Source organism: Telopea speciosissima, chromosome 3, assembly GCF_018873765.1.
Source record: "Telopea speciosissima isolate NSW1024214 ecotype Mountain lineage chromosome 3, Tspe_v1, whole genome shotgun sequence".
In the NCBI taxonomy this organism is placed as follows: Eukaryota; Viridiplantae; Streptophyta; class Magnoliopsida; order Proteales; family Proteaceae; genus Telopea; species Telopea speciosissima.
In genome coordinates, this window is record NC_057918.1 from 34,267,506 (window position 1) to 34,286,079 (window position 18,574).

Sequence of the window (18,574 nt, forward strand, 5' to 3'; positions counted from 1 at the left end):
GGGATCGACTTCAACTTCTCCTAGTTGCATATTTGGGCAAAAAATATGGCCCTTCTCTTGATAGTTGTAGATAGGGATGTAAACGGATCGAATTCAGCTCGGATAGTGCTATATCTGCATCCGCATCCGATTAGCTTTCGAACGGATTCGGACAGTACTAAACGGATACGGACACAAATATGGATCGGATATTTTATCCATTTACATGTAAATATAGCTTTTCGGATAGCTATAGCCTATTCGTATCCGCATCCATTTAGCTTTCGGATGGATTCGGATAGTGCTAAACGGATACGGACACGGATACGGAAACAAATTTCGGCTATTCATTTACATCCCTAGTTGTAGATTCTCCCCCCCCCCCCCTCCTCCTCCCTATTCAATTATGTCTTTTAGTACTAGATTGGAGGCAATGCACACGGGTACCTATTTGTGTAATTTTCTCTTTATGTGAAATGACTTTGCTGTCTTCTAAGGTGTTTTGTCGCACCTCATCGGTCACTCCTCTATGCAGCTTGCTCATAGAACTCTTTTAGGGATGTCAAACCTAGCCCGAACCGTATGAACCGAAACTAAAAGGAAACCTATTGGATCGGTTTCGGATAAGGGTTTTTCAACACCGAACACAAATCAGACCACTCTGAAAACTAAAACTGATAAGAAACCGAACCAACCTTAGAAATCATACCGAAACTAAACCCATATCCATATAACCTGATACCAGCGCAAAATTGATACAAAAAAAACCCTATTTTTTTCTATGTGGATATATTTAAGACCAAACCCAAATTGATAACGAATCAATATGAAACCAAAATTAAACCAAACCATACTGAACCGAATCAAAACCAGTGCAAGCTTATTGGATTGGTTTTGGACACTCATTTTCTGATTTTCACAACAAAATCGGTCCGAACCGTCGGATTGACACCCATCCTAATTTCCTATTTGGGTTCTCATCTCGAGGACAAAAGACAAATTTTCTACTCTAACTAAATGAAATGAGTAAATTACTATCCCCTCCCCTCGAGTATGCTTGAATGACAAACCCCTCCCCTGGGTATTGAGTAATGACTCTCCCCTCCCCTGCATTAACAAGATTCTATCAACCGTATCCATTCCGTCACAATAGCTGTTAAGTGTTATAAAAAGACTATATTGCCCCTCTAAGCCCCGTCTTCTTCTTCTTCCTCCTCCTCCTTCTGCAACTCCAAATCAAATCGAATCGAATTGAATTGAATATCGCTAGTACAAGCTGCAACGCATCTAGCTATTGCGATTTTAATCGCTCACCAGAAGAGATTCCAGGCCGCTTCTCATCCAATGATGCTTTGAGTTTACTGGGTCACGAATTTCGCCATTGTTTGCTTGTTCTCTGTTTCAGCCATCATTCGCCTGAGCACCCAGAACAAAGACTTCAATAGTGCAAGGAAAACAGAAAGAGGATGCCACGACTGTATAGCATAGACAATTAATTGCTAGAATTGCACACAAAACAACACAATAAAAACAGAGTTCTTTCAAAAGCAGTAAAAAATGCACATCTTAAAGAAACCTTAAACACACAAAACTAATGGGAGCAACAATGTCGTTGGGGTTCACCAGTATGAAGAAGAACCCAAAAAGTTGCTCAAAAGAGGTCTTGGTGTCTCACATGTCTCGGCAGCTAAAGAGGAGACATTCTTCATTGCTTCTCAATCTCTGTACCACCGTAGATGTGTAAACCCTGATTCTCCTTAACTGAACAGAACAGAATAAATTTCAGTGGGGAAGAAATGTAAACATTAAAAAACCAAGAGAGAGGGCTTCATCAAGGGAAAGCTAGAGAGAGAGAGAGAGAGAGTGGGTTTCATGAACAACCTAGATGGAGGTTGCTTGTTCTCAATAGCCATACTGATTCATCTGAAATTTTAACCTAAACCATGAAACACATACTAGGAATTTAATTCAAAGTGATTCAAAACACATCCAATTGGAATTTTCCCTCTTCTTCACATCTCTCTCTCTCTATCTCTCCCTGTTTTAACCATATACAAGGTATGGAAGAAGGCGGTGGAGGGATTCAAACCTAATCCGTTTCTTGCATCTATACTGAACTGTGTAATGTGGATCTTCTATGGTCTTCCCTTTCTGCATCCCCATAGCTTTCTCATCATCACCATCAATGGCGTTAGTCTCGTTTTGGACCTCGTGAGGGCGGCGGTAGTGGTGACCGTGGCTACGGAAGTGGTGGCAGCGATGGTGGCTAAGTTTTTAGGGTTTTGATATGGTTAAAGGTATTATTGGAATATCACAAACACAAGGGCATTTTGGGATTTAAAAGAAAATATTTTGGGTGATGTCATCACTTAACAGCCATTTTTGACGGCATGGGTACGGTTGATAGAATCTTGTTAATGCAGGGGAGGGAAGAGTCATTACTCAATATCCAGGGGAGGGGTTTGTCATTTGAGTATAATCGAGGGGAGGGGGGAATAATTTACTCAAATAAGAATTAAGAACAAGAGCCAAAAAGAAGGCTAATTAGTTTAGTTGTTAAACCTTATAAGGTTACTTGTTCTCCAAGTAGTTCTCTCTCAAGAATAAATTACATGGATCTCTTCTGTACTAAGTATTAATTAATTATATTGACCTCCCTTGTGTTTTTGACAATTACTCCCATACCCCCAAAACTAAAGGTGTTAATAAAAACATGCTTTGACAAAATTACCTTTCTATTTGAGAGTTAGGTTCATATTCATGTAGGTGAGCGCGTTACCTACGAGAATGTGTCACATCTGTTCAGATGAAATCCACCCTATGGGGGTTGAGAGTCAGGTTCACAAGTAAACAATTCAAACCGAGGTAAAGAGGGGAGGGAGTTAAGAAGGAAAAGACAGAGTACTGCAACCTCCGGTCTTCTTTAAATCCATCACTGGCAATTGATAGAGGCTACGACGACCTGCTGTAGCTGTTATACAAGGGACTGTTACTCCTCTTGTCGTCCGGCTGCTCATTCCAACAAAATAGACCTTTGCGTCCTATTGTTGGTGACCTGCTACTCATTCCAGCGAGCTCCAACTCGTCTAGGCGACGTTCTACTCTTCCTTGTACTAAGTAGTAAGGGTAAATTACACTGCTACTCCTCTTCGTTTATGTGAAATTAGGTTACATTCTCTCTTTCTGTTCTTCCTTCTCTTAATTAGTTTTGAAATTGGGGTTTATCCCAATTTAGAGCAAAATCCATGTTTCAATTGTGATAGATTAAGAAAACAGTAGTATGATTTCCATCTATTAAATATTAAGCTCCAACATTGATTTCCATCTATTAGATAAAGAAATATGCAATTCCCTTGCATATTCAACTCAATAGTATGAGTTCCATCTGTTAAGTTCCAACTTTGATTCATTTTGCAATAATTCCATGTAAAAAAATAAGAGCAACAATTTGAGTAACCTAGCATTTTGCTCTACTTGTACTGATTGTGTTCTAAGGGTCGATTCAATCATTTTCAAGTATGAAGGCCGTGCCTCCATACACCACTACCCTTATTATAATGCACACGACTCTGATTCTTTTGAATTATGCAGGTAAGATCGATGTCAACTTCTACTGTAAATGAGAGCAACTCGTACAAAAAAAAAGGGTAATTTACACATACCATCTCTGAGGTTTAGCGAAAGTATGATTTTACCTCCAGTTTTGGATAATTCTGCATACCCCCCCTAAGGTTTACAAACGTTAACAAATACACCCATTCTGTCAATTCATGACTAACAACGTTAAAAATATGATGTGAACTGACAGAATTGCCCTCGCAAAGAAAAAAATGGATAAATTATACGTCACCCCTGATTTTAAAATGAAACTCAATCACCCCTGGTTTTTGAAAATATTCAAATCAACCCTTGTATTAGATCCCAATATGATAAATTACTCCCTATCATTAGTTTTATGTTGTTAAGTGATGATGTCAGCCAGTTAAATAAATTTAAATCCCTAAACTACCCTTGACATCCAAACATAGATTTTTAAGGGTAGTATTGTAAATTTAATTCCAATGTTTTAGTACAAGGGTAAAATAGTCCTTTCACACCAATAACTAACAGCAGACTAACATTGTTACTGTAGAGGGGGACAGATGAGTATTTTCAAAAACCAGGGGGTGATTTGAGTTTCGTTTGAAAACTTGGGGGTGACGTGTAATTCCTAATCCTCCATCTTTCTACAGTAACGGTGTTAGTCTGCTGTTAGTTATTGGTGTGAAAGGACTATTGTAGCCTTATACTAAAATATTAGAATTAAATTTACAATACTACGCTTTCTTCATCTTCAACATTGGTCAAGGGTAGTTTAAGGATTTAAATTTATTTAACTGGCTAACATCATCACTTAACAGCATAAAACAAACGGTAGGGACTAATTTGTCATATTAGGGTTTAAACCAGGGGTGATCTGAGTTTCGTTTGAAAACCAGGGGGTGACGTGTAATTTACCCTTTTATTTATTTTTTATATCAGGGCTTTCAAAAGGTCAAATTGTTTCCACAAGAACAGTCATCAAGCTCATTGCTACACATCAAATTATCCATTCGTGGTGATATTTGCATCCATACAGATTATTCTGTCTCAGATACCCAATTTCCATAAGCTCTCATGGCTCTCGATTGTCGTTGCAATCATGTCTTTCGCCTATTCTTCAATTGGAGTGGTTCTCTCCATAGCAAAAGTTGCAGGTAAGCAGTTTCCAACACTGACAGTACTGTTTCTGATTATGAGAAAGAAACACAAAGAAAGATGTGGTCAGAAGTTTCTTTGTGTGGTTTCCATTCACTTTATCATGATCAAGAAATCTGTGCAGGATATCTTATTAGACCTAAAATTTGCTAGAGGTGAACTCCAAATTCCTCCTCTGAAAATCTATGATTACAGCGATTTGATCCTGAGAAATCTCGTCGCGTTAGAGCAGTGTTGCCCTGAGTACACAAAGCAAATCTCGTCTTATGCTCTTCTTATGGATAACCTAATTCGGTCCAACAAGGATGCGAGACTTCTTCAGCAGAGAGGAATCGTTGTAAACCGTTTGGATTCCGATGAAGAGGTAACCCCTCTCTTCAATAACCTCTGCATGGAGATTGAAGTGGAGGAATCCTACTATGTGGGTCTCTGCCAACATGTGAATTTGTATTGCAGTAGCAATTAGCATGGATAATGGTCGAAGCTGAGGAGTAAGCTTCACCCATAGAAAGTGATAAATGGAAACGATTAGGTTTTAGAAGAAGAAGGAGAAGAGGTAGTGAAGGGGTGACGATGGTTTCATATTTGGGAAGATGAGGGCAATTTGGTCAATTTTCCTCTTAATTTTAACACTATTAGTCATGAATTGACAAAATGGGTGTCTTTGTTAACGTTTGTAAACCTCAGGGAGGTACTTAGAATTATTCAAAACTGGGGGGTAAAATTATATTTTCGTTAAACCTCTGGGGTGATAAATTCCCCAATAAATGAGAGCAACTCAAAGTACTTAAGTTTTTAAACATTAGATGTCATTGTGGAAAAAGAACTGCAGTGAGAATCTTAGAGTTAGATCAGAACAAGAACTGCAGTGAGAATCTTAGAGTTAGATCAGAACAAGAACAAGCTTTACTACTAGTGACAAGACAACATATGAAAATTCTTCTCATGGTTTGACCACGGATGTACCAAGATTTGTGAGTAAAATTAGTCCAAAATTGCAACAGTTGAGAAAAGATCTCCAATGTCTAAAGAGTAGAGTGAAGTATGTGGATAAGTTTGTTGAAGCAATGAAGATAGAAGGTCAAATAATGTTAGCTTTATTTCCCATGATCTTTGTTGTTATTGTTGTAAAGATTTTAAATAGGGAAGCTGGGAAGTTTGATAGACTTTTATTTTTTTCATTCTTTTTGGTTTCTTGTATGTAAGAACCTTACTAATTAATGAAATGGTTCTATTATTTGCTTAGTTTACTTGACTCATATCCCTTTATAGAAGATGTTACGCTGGATTTTCTGGAGGTTGAAAGAAAGAAAAAATAGATTTAGTTTGGGAATGAATTGTGAGATCCCCTGAATGGTGGTACAAAAGCATAGCCAATGTAGGGGTCATCATTTTCAAGTGCCCGAACAGCACCCTGAAATATCAAAATCATTATAATACAAGTAAAATGACCAAGTATATCACAAGTTCAAACATTTCATTCCATCGTTTTCATTAGTCATAAAGTGAATCCCCAAAGAGCTAGTAACAAATACCAAACTGTGGTTACTCACCAAGGACATAAACCTTCTTGTTATGCACATCATGTACTAAGATGAGATCATTCACCAAGTACACGAACCTTGCTGTTATTCAGTGGCAGTAGATATATTTGTATGGGAAAACTTATCATATTTCAGCATGAACCTGTTGGTATCAGTCAAATACCAAGTTGTGATCATTAACTAAGGACATGAACCCTACTGTTGCATACTAGCAATAGATACATTTCAAACCACTGACATGATGAATAAGGTACCTGTTGGAATGGTGACTCATAATTCAACATTCACATTTTAATCTAATAACATTATAAATAAACAATTATAAAAATACAAGACCACCATGATCAATATTTCATTATAATGGAATTCATAAAAATTAAGATAAAAGAGTCATACTTCAGCAATTAAATCTGCCAAAGTTATCACCATTCTCATTTCAAGCCAAATGTATATTATCAAACCCATATAAGTAAAACCCATACAAGTCATACCTAAAGACATCACTGTTGGTGGCAATGGAAACAGTATGATATTAGATACATAACAAAAATTACGATAACAGGGTTTCGATGAACATATGTGATAATGAATCAATACTAGGATAGATATGTTATCTAGAACGTACTAGAGGCACGTTCCTCCAAAGGAATGTAGCATAAGAACACGAATATCGATTAATTGCACCAACTCCAATGGCAGAAACTGTTGCTTGAGAAAGAAGAAGACTATCTTTTCTCTCTTTATCATCTATAAGAGAATATTGTGTTGACGAAAATCGTAATGCAATTTATGGTTTGGGTCAAGCTTCTCTTAAAAAGAAAAAACCTACTTAGGAGATCACAATCTACCGGTTAAGATTGTGCCATGTGATGTGATCCTAAAGGGTAGCCTTTAAGTTATTCTTAATTGCACAAAAGGACATCTCTACAAAAGGTGTACCTGAAAACCCCTTGTGGTAGATACACTTTCTTCCCCATACTACCAACATCCACAATGCACCCTCACAAGTTTGGAATCAAATGATCTGCCAAAATTGCAAGTGCACTGTATAATAAACCGTCAATGTTAGGACCAATGATCAACCAAAATTATTTGAAACTCCTGTCAAATAATAACATTAAACAAATATTACCAAGGCCTCATATTCTAATCGATCAGTATCCAAATGACTCACATACTCAGGTGTTCACCTCATCAAAGTGTAAAAACCTTAACGAGTGTCCAGTATGTAGTCAGACATGTCTGTAGATAACAACCATTAGATCACCATAATTGCATGAAATATAAAACACAACAGTAAATGCCTTTCAAGTACGGAAAAAAGTAAGTACCAAAAATTCTCCTTACAAATACAATGACGGTAAACCAAATCGAAAATTCCATTGGATCGATGTTCAACACAATTAAGTGTTCACATTTATACTTCCATATTAATCTCTACTAGGAAAATATACAATGTGGCAACCTAGAACAGAGTGCTCAAATCTATTCATATTGTGAACGAGTAACAGTAAAAATGTGTAATTGAACATTATCAAAATAATCACAACAAACATATATGAATATAAAAATATATTAATTAATTTAATCAAATAAAGTTGGGTTTGATGGATACATACATCAAATGTAATTAATCCAACAATCACCACATAAGTGGATTTTCAGTTAACAGTCCAAGAATTATGTTGATTGGAGTTTTCACTCCGATCACTACTAGAGTAATAATACTACAATAATATATTTTCCTATGATAGTTTTACATTTCAAACAAAGCAATGGTAATGATATTTGTTGTGTCAGGAAATCGTCAGCGGTCCCTTCGAGTGTCGTAACCTACAAAAGGACCAGGGTGATAAAGGAGAACCGGTGTGGTTCCAACCTGGGACTCTCCGATGCCTAAGTTAGATCTCTCTGAGCAAATAGATGAATAGTAGAATTCAAGATGGGTTTATGGGGTAGAGTACCTTCCTTTTTATAGTAGAGTATGGCGGTGTGGAGAGTCTCAGTCGGTGATGAGTAATCTTCGTGATTGATAAAGTCCCCGGATAGTAGGGCTCTTTCTTGGCTGGTTGCTTCTCCTCTGGTGACAGTGACCCAGTTGGGTTGTTGTTCTTAGCAGATAGATGTTGATACGTTATCAGATATGGTGCGTAGTGTTTATGTCAATCTGGGACTGTATAGTTGATAGGCGGTGTTCTAGAGTCCTTGAGGAGGTGTACGTCCAGTTGACGATGACAGTGACGATGGTGTTGGTCTCCAATTAGGATCCACATCCGTGCTTGTATCCACGTGTGTCTGAGGTCCACGTCTGCGTGTGCATGGAAGTTCGCACCCCAAGGGGTTGGTGCCCAAGGGAGGCCGTACCCCAAGGGGTTGACGCCCAAGGGAAGCGTACCCCAAGGGGTTGGCGACCAAGGGTGTGGGTGGTCCGCTCCCGTGCTAGTTCCTCCTTTGGTCCCGTTACGGTCCACCTCCTTGGACCAGACACATGGCAGCCTCCAATTGGTCTTCATGAATCTGGGTTTATCATTTGCGCCCCACTCTCTTGGGTCAGAGTGTCCAAGAGAGTAGATTCTGCATTCTCAGGGGATTTGTTGCAAATTTCCGCTCATTGGAGGGTACGCCTGTGAATCACTTGGTGAAGTGGGAGAGGTTGTGGGTTCAAGCCTCTCCTCTTGCACCCTTTCTTTTTACTTTTCTTTGTGTAGATATATCTTCTCCATCTCTCTCTTCCTTTTTCACTTTTTCATTCTTTCACTTTTTTGCTCTTCTCTCTCTTACTCTTCTACTTTTCTCCTTTTCACTTTTTGCTCTTCTCTCTCTTACTTTTCTACTTTTCTCTCTACTTCCTTGCATGCATTTGGCATTTGCCTTTTTGGCGCCCACCATGTGTTTGTCTTTAGGAAACATAGAGCAGTCTCAACATCCCACATTGGATTTTGGTGTTGGCCCTTTGGTTGGCTTGCTAGTTAGCATAGTGCTTACCCTTGGTGTGCTTGGTGCCTTGTGCTACACTAGGGGTCTCGATCTGTGCCCTACCATCTTGGTCCACGCGTGCCTGGTGCACTCCTGTGAGGGTCCACACCCCAAGGGGTTCGCTCCCGTGGCTTCGCGTTCATGCCTGTCCTCCTCGGTTCGTGCCTCTGCACCTAGTCCGCACCTGGTACCTTAGTCCGCGACCCTGTACCTTGGTCGGTGCCCCTGTACCTTGGTCTGCACCCCTGTACCCTGGTCCGTGCCTAGTACCCTGTCCGTGCCTGGGGCCTTCGGTCCACACCCGATACGTGTTGTTTTGTTCTTCTTCTTTTTTCTCTTCTCCTTCTCTTCTTTTTTTTGGGTATCTTCCTTACGTACTTGCCTGTCTATGGTTGCAGGTTGACGGTCTCATTCTCGTGTCGATTGCTTGACTAACCTTGAGAGGACACCATTTCAAGTAAGCAGTCCACTTTACATTCATGTCTTCATCCAGTGATTCTGACCTTACCACAGTTGTGGTTGGGTCTTCTGGGGAGCCTTCCTCTGGTCGTCCTCTCCTGCGGACTCCCCCCTCCCATCGCCTTCCCCTCCCACTAGTGGTAAGGAGGGGGGGTGCTTCCGTTGGCGCCGATCCTAGCGGAGGTCCTAGTGCTTCTGGGGGTGGCGACGCCAGTTGCTGACCCTCCGAACAAGTTATCTTTGATTTCTAGTGTTATTACTACCTTAGATTTGGTTTCACTTCACCGAGAGTTCCATATTCCTCCCGAGGTAGTGCTTTGTGCTCCTGGTCCTCACGACCGTGCTTTCTCTCATCGAGCGGATGAGGTTTGCCTCTACTGTATCTTTTTCTCCCATGGTCTTCGTTTCCCCATTTCCCATTTTGTTGATGTGTATGGTATATCTTTAGTAGTTATTTGATCCTTATTGCTTCAATGGTTCCCGGACCTTGGTACTCCGGGTGGTCTATGGACCTTGGTGGTCTACGGACCTTGGTGGCATTGACCCTTGGTGGTCGACGGACCTTGGTGGCATTGAGCCTTGGTGGTCTACGGACCTTGGTGGCATTACGCCTTGGTGGTCTACGGACCTTGGTGGCATTGAGCCTTGGTGGTCTACGGACCTTGGTGGCATTGAGCCTTGGGGGTCTATGGACCTTGGTGGCCTTACGCCTTAGTGGTCTACGGACCTTGGTGTGGTGGAAGTGATTCGATTGAGTAGTAGAAGTAGACGAGTATACCCGAAATCAAATATTTACTTCAAATAAAATTTTAAATTATCCTTGAAAACTATAATGCATCTACTGCTAACATCTGACTACGTTACTGCTACTGCTGTTACTGGTACTACTGGTGGTACTGTTGCTACTACTCTTACTGGTAGTACTTCTTCAGGTGTTCTGAGTTCTAGGTATGGTCTACCTTCTTGCCCCCGGGAGTTTTCAAGCGACAAGTCCCGGGACGTCTCTGCTTGGAAACTATGTACGGTCCTTCCCAATTGGTTGACAACTTTCCTTCCTTTCGTGGCTACGATGCACTTGCCCACCTTAGGACTAGGTCCCCCTGGTGGAACAGTCTTTCTCTTACTCTGGAATTGTAGTACTTGGCTGTTCGTTGTTGATATGCCACATTTTTCAGTAATGCCTTCTCTCGTACCTCATCCAGGAAGTCCAGGTTTGCTCGTAGTCCGTCGGTGTAGGTGCGTTCATTGAAGTGCAGTACTCTGTGGGATATGGCGAGGACCTCTACCGATGCCAGTGCCTCTGTGCCACATGCTAGGCGGAATGGGCTTTCCCCTGTGGGCATCCTTACTGTGGTTTGGTATGCCCACAAAACACTTAGTAGTTCCTCGACCCACTTCCCTTTGGCTCCTTCTAGCCTTTTCTTGATTCCATCTAGCAATGTTCTGTTTGTCACCTCCACCTAACCATTGGCTTGTGGGTAGGCTACCGATACAGGCCGATAGTCAATGTTGTAGCTCTGACAGAAGGCTCTGAATTTGGGGTTGTTGAACTGCTTCCCATTGTCTGACACTAGTATCCTTGGTACCCTGAACCTGTAGATGACATCGTCTCGAACAAACTGCTCCATTTCATTTTCTGTCATTTTGGCCAATGGCTTTGCCTCGACCCATTTGGTGAAATAGTCTATGGTGACCACCAAGTACTTGCGGTTCCCTGATGTTGCTATGAAGTCGCCTAAGATGTCCACCCCCCACATGGCAAAGCGAATGGGGTTGAGGATCGATGTCAGTTTGGTGGCGGGTGGATGGGGTACTGGGGTGAACAATTGGCATTGCTCACAAGCCTTGATGTACTGTATTGCTTCCTCTTGCATTCGTGGCCAGTAGAGCCCCTGGCGGAGGATTTTGTAGGCTAGAGCTCTTCCTCCCATGTGGCTTCCTCATATCCCCTCATGGACCTCTACCAAGACATACTAGGCTCCCTTGCGTCCTAGGCACCGAAGCAGTGGTGCTGTGACCCCCCTCTTATATAGTACTCCGCCTAGGACGGTGTACGTTATAACTCTCATCCTTATCTTCCGGTAAGACGTTGTTCTGTAGGTAGTTGAGTATAGGGTCCATCCAACTAGGCCCCTCCTCAATCTCATTGACCTGCTTCTCCTGATATGTTGGTTTATGTAGTATTTCAATGTACACTGCACTGGCCAGGTTTCTGAGTTTGTCATTGGCTAGCCTGGATAGGGCGTTGGTGGTGGCATTCTCGATCCTGGGAACATGAACCATCTCGAACTTCACAAACTCCCTGATCAATTCTCGAGCACGTGCTAGACATGACACCATTCACTCTGCCTTTGCCTCATACTCTCTGTTCACCTGGTTCACTATAAGCTGGGAGTCACTCCGGATGGATAGATGTGTGATTTGAATGGCCTTGGCTACCTGGAGTCCAGCGAGTAATGCTTTATACTCTGCTTCATTATTGGATGCTGGGAAGGTGAATCGAAGAGTATACTGGATTCGAAATCCTTCGGAGAGCATTCTGCGGCATTACTCGAACCATCCACGTACATCTCCCACGATCCTCGATCATGCTCCTCTGGTTCTTCTACTTCTGGCTCGATCTCGGATAGAGTGCATTCAGCGATGAAGTCCGCCAAAGCTTGGCCTTTGATGGCCGTCCTGGGTTGGAACCTGATGTCATGTTCACTCAACTTGACTGCCTAGGCGATCAACCTTTCAGAGGCATCTGGCTTGTGTAGCACCTTCTTCAATGGTAGGTTGGTGAGTACTATGATGGTATGGGCCTGGAAGTAGGGTCGTAGCTTTCTGGTCGCTATCACTAGTGCATAAGCTACCTTCTCGATCTTTGTGTACCTGGTCTCCGTGTCAATCAAGACATGACTGATATAGTAGATGGGCCTCTGTACCTTTGCTTCCTCCTTCAACAGTACTGCGCTTACTGCGACTGGGGTCGCAACCAGGTAGATCTGCAACTCTTCATTGGGTTCTGGTCTTCCGAGCAATGGTGGGTTCTCTAGGTACCTTTTCAACTCCTCAAATGCTTTCTGACACTCCTCCGTCCATGCAAAGTCTTTTGGACTTTGGAGGTTCTTCAACGTCTTAAAGAAGGGCAGGCACTTATCTCCCGACTGTGACACAAACCTTGAAAGGGCGACGATCCTTCCATTAAGCCTCTGTACTTCCCTGACCGTCTGAGGGGGTGCCATCTCTTGGATGGCCTTGATCTTGGATGGGTTGGCTTCTATGCCCCGTACTGAGACCATGAACCCTAGGAATTTCCCTGATGTAACTCCGAAGGAGTACTTTACCGGGTTTAGCTTCATCTGGTTCCTTCTCAACACAGTGAACACTTCTTCCAGGTTGGTCAGGTGTTGGTGGGCTTGGACACTTTTGACGAGTATGTCATCCACATACACCTCCATATTACGCCCAATCTGTTCCTCGAACATCTTGTTGACCATCCTCTGATAGGTGGCCCCTGTGTTCTTCAGTTCGAAATGCATGACAAGGTAGCAGTAGTTCTCCTTGTCCGTTCGGAATGCGGTGTAAGACTCATCATCCTTATGCATGAGGATCTGGTTGTAACCAGAGTAGGTGTCCATGAAACTCAGCATCTCATGTCCGGCGATAGCGTCGATCAGCAAATCAATCCTGGGTAGTGGGTACTCGTCCTTTGGGCATGCCTTGTTCAAGTCAGTGTGGTCGACGCACATTCTCCACTTCCCATTGGACTTTGGTTCCATGACCACATTTACGAGCCAGGTTGGGAACTTCTCTTCTCTGATGAACCCTGCTCGGCTTAATTTTTCTACCTCTTCCTCGATAGCTGCTTGTCGGTCGAGGGCATAATTCTGCCTCTTCTATTGGACGGGCTTCCTGGTTGGGTCTACATGTAGTCCGTGCTCTGCTATGGATCTGGGTATGCCTGGCATGTCGGTGGTCGACCATGCAAAGACATCCATGTTGGTCTAGAGGAGGCATCCTAGCTCTTCTTTCTGTTCCTCGCTCAACAATGAACCAACCTGTACAACCTTGGAAGGGTCATCCTTGTTGAGTGGCCATGGGACAAGGTCCTCCACCAGCCTTCCTCTCTTCTCTGCCAGTTCATCTCTCTGGTAACTGACCAGGTTCTCTATGCACAGTGTCATCCCCCGTGTGTTGTTCTTCTTCTTCTTCACAAAGGTGGCATAGCATTCTCTGGCCTTCTTCTGATCGCCTCGGACTTTACCCACTCCGTTGTTAGTGGGGAACTTCATCTTCAGGTGAAGTGGAGACACGATCCCTCTAAGGGCTATCAAAGATGGTCGCCCTAAGAGGCCTTTGAATAACACCACGGATCTGATGACCATGAAGTTCACCATGATGGTTACTTGCCGAGGATGTTCTCCAAAGGTGATGGGTAGCTCTGTAGTGCCTCTGATGGAGGTAGTGTCACCCGAGAACCCATGGAGGTAGGTGGGTTCTGGCTTGAGTTGGTCATCCCTGAACCCAAATTGGCGGTAGGCTTCCAATGAGAGCACGTCCACGGACGCCCCTATATCTATCAGCACCCTATGCACTGGTCGGTTGACTATCTCCACTTGCACTACTAGGGCGTCCTCATGTGGAAAGCTCACACCTTCCAAATTTGCACCCGAGAAGGAGATCACCGTCTCGGTCTTTGCTACCTGCTTGGCTTCTCTGCTACTCCCACGAACCTAGCATGGGCTTTTGCCTTCCTGGTAGATTCTTGCCCTGGTCCTCCAAGTATAGTGAGGATGGGCGCTCCTTTGGTTCCACTTGGTTCTGCTACATCTCTCCTTTCCTCTGTGTAGTCTCTCTATCTATCTCGATCCACCTTCCTTTCTTCCCTTCTTGGTTTTTCTCTTTCACGATCACAACTTCGGTCTCCTTGGCCCAAATGGCCGCCATGCCTTCCTTTTATGTATTTATTTAGACTCCCTGCTCTTACAAGTTGCTCTATCTCCTTCTTCAGTTGATAGCAATCTTCTGTGTCATGCCTGTTATCTTTGTGGAAGAGACAATACTTGTTGGGGTTGCGCTTCTCAGGTCCTGCTAGCAAGGGTCCTGGCCAACAGAGTAGGTCACGATCTTAGATCTGCATAAGGATTTGGGACCTAGTGGTGTTTAGGGGTGTGAACTCCGGACTACTTGCTGTCTCACTCCTCTCTGAGCGATGGTCATTCCTTCCTGAGGGACGATCCCCCTTCTCCTGTCGACGTTCAATTTTTGACCTCTTGCTTTCCTTGCGGTCGTCCAGTGCCGACCTCTTGTTATCCTGTGGCTTAGCTTCAATCGCCTTCTTCCAAGCCTATAGTGCCTCAGCCATGTTGGCAAACTCATTACACCGCTCCAGAAGCTCTTTCATGGTCCTAGTCTCATGACGTGCCAGGTCCTTAATTAAGTCCTGGTCCCTGATGCCCCCAGCCAAGGCTGCATGCTGGGTCTGGTCGTCTTGGTCTCGGACCTCCAGGGACTCCTTGGTGAACCTGCTAACATACTCCCTGAGGGACTCCCTAGGGTTCTGTATTACGTTCAGTAGATTGACCGTGGTCTTCTTGTTACGGCCTGGAAAAAAAAATTGACCTGAACCCTAACCCGAATTCGAATGTAGATCCGGAACCGGTCATGGCATCGTGTGCGTTATGGAGTATTGATTTATGTTTGAACAAGTAGAAGATGAAGAAGGAATCCCGATGGTAACCCGCCGCTCGTCGGCAAAATGACAAATACCTCCCCCATACGGTTGTGGGATCCACACACAGATGTACAACTCGTGGTAAGATATCCTAACCGCGTATTAGGTGTTTTTAGTATTATAAATATGTCCGTGTGGGTTTGCTTGCGGAACGAATTGACTTTTAGATGTTCCGACATGAGGAAAACAAAGATAGAAATCACAGGTTGGTGTGCTGGTCAATCGCTGCATCGACCAGAGATTTCTGCTACCACGGATTTTTTCTCCTAGTGGTACGGGACCCAGTGTTTTGAGTCGGGGATCTCGTCGCCGCATCCCAATTAATGGCTTGGAATGTTTTTCCCAACATTCTGGGACCCATGGGATCCACAAAATCCAAATACCTGCGTAAGGATTGGCTAAAAGCATAACCAGACAAAAGTCTATAAAAAGACAAAACTAGGAATTTATATTGGGTGGGATTATAAGATAGTAAATTATTTAAACCTTAAGCGATTGATAATTGACATCTATACAGCTTACTAATCATATTTAAACCATAAGTGATGGATAATTGACACCTAAAAATTATATAAACCTTAAGTGATAAATAATTGACATCTATACAGCTTACTAATCATAAGCACTAACCGCCCTAAAATTTGCTTAATATAAAATCCACCTAAAGCTTATCTAATAACACGTTCTATATCATTCCAATTAATAAAAAAAAACACTAACTTCTCTCTACCCGCTAAACCGACTTATGATAATAAAGAAACTAAAAACCTATTCTCACCCACTTACAGATTCCCACCCGTAGAAACTAAACCAAAGAGGGAAAGAAAAGAAGAAGAAAGAGAGAAAAAGAGGGTTAGATTAAAGGGGTTGCTAACCTAAGGTAATATTTTCACCCCCTCATCTTCTCTTCAACCTAATTATGGTACACTCTATGGAACCCATGCTAATCATCAAAATTTTGGAATGGACCATGTACTAATCAGTTCGTATTTCTTCTGAAATTGAGTCTTTAATTTATAGGATTAGAACCTAAAACCCATATACATGTTCGAATCTTAAATCTTAACCCTGTGTTAGCCTTATTACCAAATTATTCATATCTCGAAGGTTTGAATTAATGTGATTGATTCACGTTTCAGCCATATGGAACTATTTTAATCAAAGTCGATTCATGAAAGTACATTCATAGCTGTACCCACTTTCAAAATCCCAATTTTTCCATGCACATTGATCATGGTGTGATTCCAATTCATGGTAATGACCACTCAAACAATATCCGTGATCAATTGAATGAGGATTCAGCCCAAAACCCATTAAAGATTCTATTTTCTGCATTTTTGGGGCTATTGTGCATCTCTGGTCGATGTCCTAGTCGACTGGGTCATCAACCAGAGAATGCAAATTCAGTTTTTAAAACACTACCATCTCAAGTTGGTGTCCCAGTTGACTGGTTCATCAACCAGAGAATAACTATTTCAATTTTTAAAACACTATCATCTCAGGTTGATGTCCCGGTTGACTGCCTCATCAACCTGAGATGCTGTTTCACTTGTGAACACGCCCTAGACCCTGTCCAATTGTACCACGGGGTAACCCTAGGACTCCACATGGGTTTTTGGCGCTTTTTAACATTGGATATGGTTAAACATTCGTAGGACCTTACCGTTCGCTCGTTAAGTCGCGCCGACCACTGACACCGAATAAAACCCAACATCACCATCTCGATCATAACAAGGTAAGTGGGGATAGGCTTTGATTTATTTTGGAAATGTTTATTTCATTTAGAATGTTGTTGGAAATCATGCATATGAATGAATGTTGTCTTTATTCGAAAATTATCTTTTGGCTGATGGTTATGATTTATGGATATGGAAATGTGGAGTGATGTTGTTATGATGGTTTGAAATATGAATCTTTGTGTTAGAATAGATGCCGTAGTCGGCTTGGAAACGATAGGTATGATGTGCTGTAGTATGGGATGCGGGAGCACTATACACCTCGTACTATGTCATTAGATTGCATATGGCTAGGAATGTCACTCCCTGGTACTACAACCCTTACCAACAGGGGTCTATGTGTTGGATAGTCCTCCCTGGGGAATCCAGCGTTACCAACGGAGGTACTGGAACCGGCAATGTCCGATTGAGGATCGAAAAACCAGCGTTACCAACGGAGGTATTGGGAATGGTGATTTCTGACTAAGGACCAAAACTGTGGTAGAGGACTAAATCTCAGGGGTTTGCTGGGTAAACCAGCCGTTACCAATGGAGGTACTGAAACCGGCGATTTCCAATTGAGGACCGGGAAACTAGCGTTACCAACGGAGGTACTAGGACCGACGATGTTCAATTGAGGACCAGGACCGATAGGCTTCCAGCGTAACTCGGGTTTGACATCGCCAACAGAGGGGATGCTACCTAAGGTGTTGTTGTAGCACAAGCTTAGAGACTTAGGCATTTGTTTGTTAGGTGGATTTAATATTAAAATTGAACACATGCATTTAGGATGCATGCATGTGTGTGTGTGGTTTATCCTTTACTTGCTGGGCTCAGTGGAGCTCACCCCTGTGGAATTTCCTCTTTTTAGATGATCCTGTAGGTGAATGCGTTTGTGGGAACTGATGACATGGCATTATCTTTATGTTTTATTTTGCTAAATACCATCCTTTTTTGTGGATGAATCTCCACTGTTTATATTTTAGAATAGTTGTAGGTTGGCTCGATGTTCGTGAACTTGGGAATATCGAGCTGTTGGAACTTTTAATGTAAATAATATGTATAAAACTTATGGCACTTTACTTTCCCTGCACTCTGATCAATGTAACATATGTTATCTTAAAATTGTATTGTGCTTGTGACGTGTATTTACTGCATATGGATCCTAGTGGTCTCTGAATACATCGGGTATTTGGGTCAGCCATCGAATCCTGCCAAGGGGGTTCGGGGTGTGACACTTCTTCTGCTTGACGCTGCTCTGGAAGTGGATCACGAACTATTCGCATAGCTCTGCAGATGAACCGATCGACCTTGGTCGTAGTCTAGAGAACCATGAAGTGGTTGCACCTTTAAAGGATGCAGGGAATGCTCTGCGGGAGACCACATCCGACCCCATATAGGGGTCATCATCCCATTAAAGTAGTTGATATGGTCATTGGGGTCTG

At 42.6% G+C, this 18,574-nt stretch overlaps 1 protein-coding gene across 1 annotated transcript; it reads left to right on the forward strand.

Moving 5' to 3' along the window:
• The first annotated feature begins 4,660 nt into the window (after positions 1 to 4,660).
• On the forward strand, positions 4,661 to 5,182 carry LOC122655105 (UPF0481 protein At3g47200-like). Its single transcript, XM_043849341.1, has one exon. The coding sequence runs from the start codon at positions 4,661 to 4,663 to the stop codon at positions 5,180 to 5,182; it is 522 nt and encodes a 173-aa protein (XP_043705276.1).
• The last annotated feature ends 13,392 nt before the right edge of the window (positions 5,183 to 18,574 follow it).

Excerpts from the sequence above, each read along its gene's own strand:
- LOC122655105 (XM_043849341.1), top strand. The coding sequence starts at position 4,661 with ATGTCTTTCGCCTATTCTTCAATTGGAGTGGTTCTCTCCATAGCAAAA.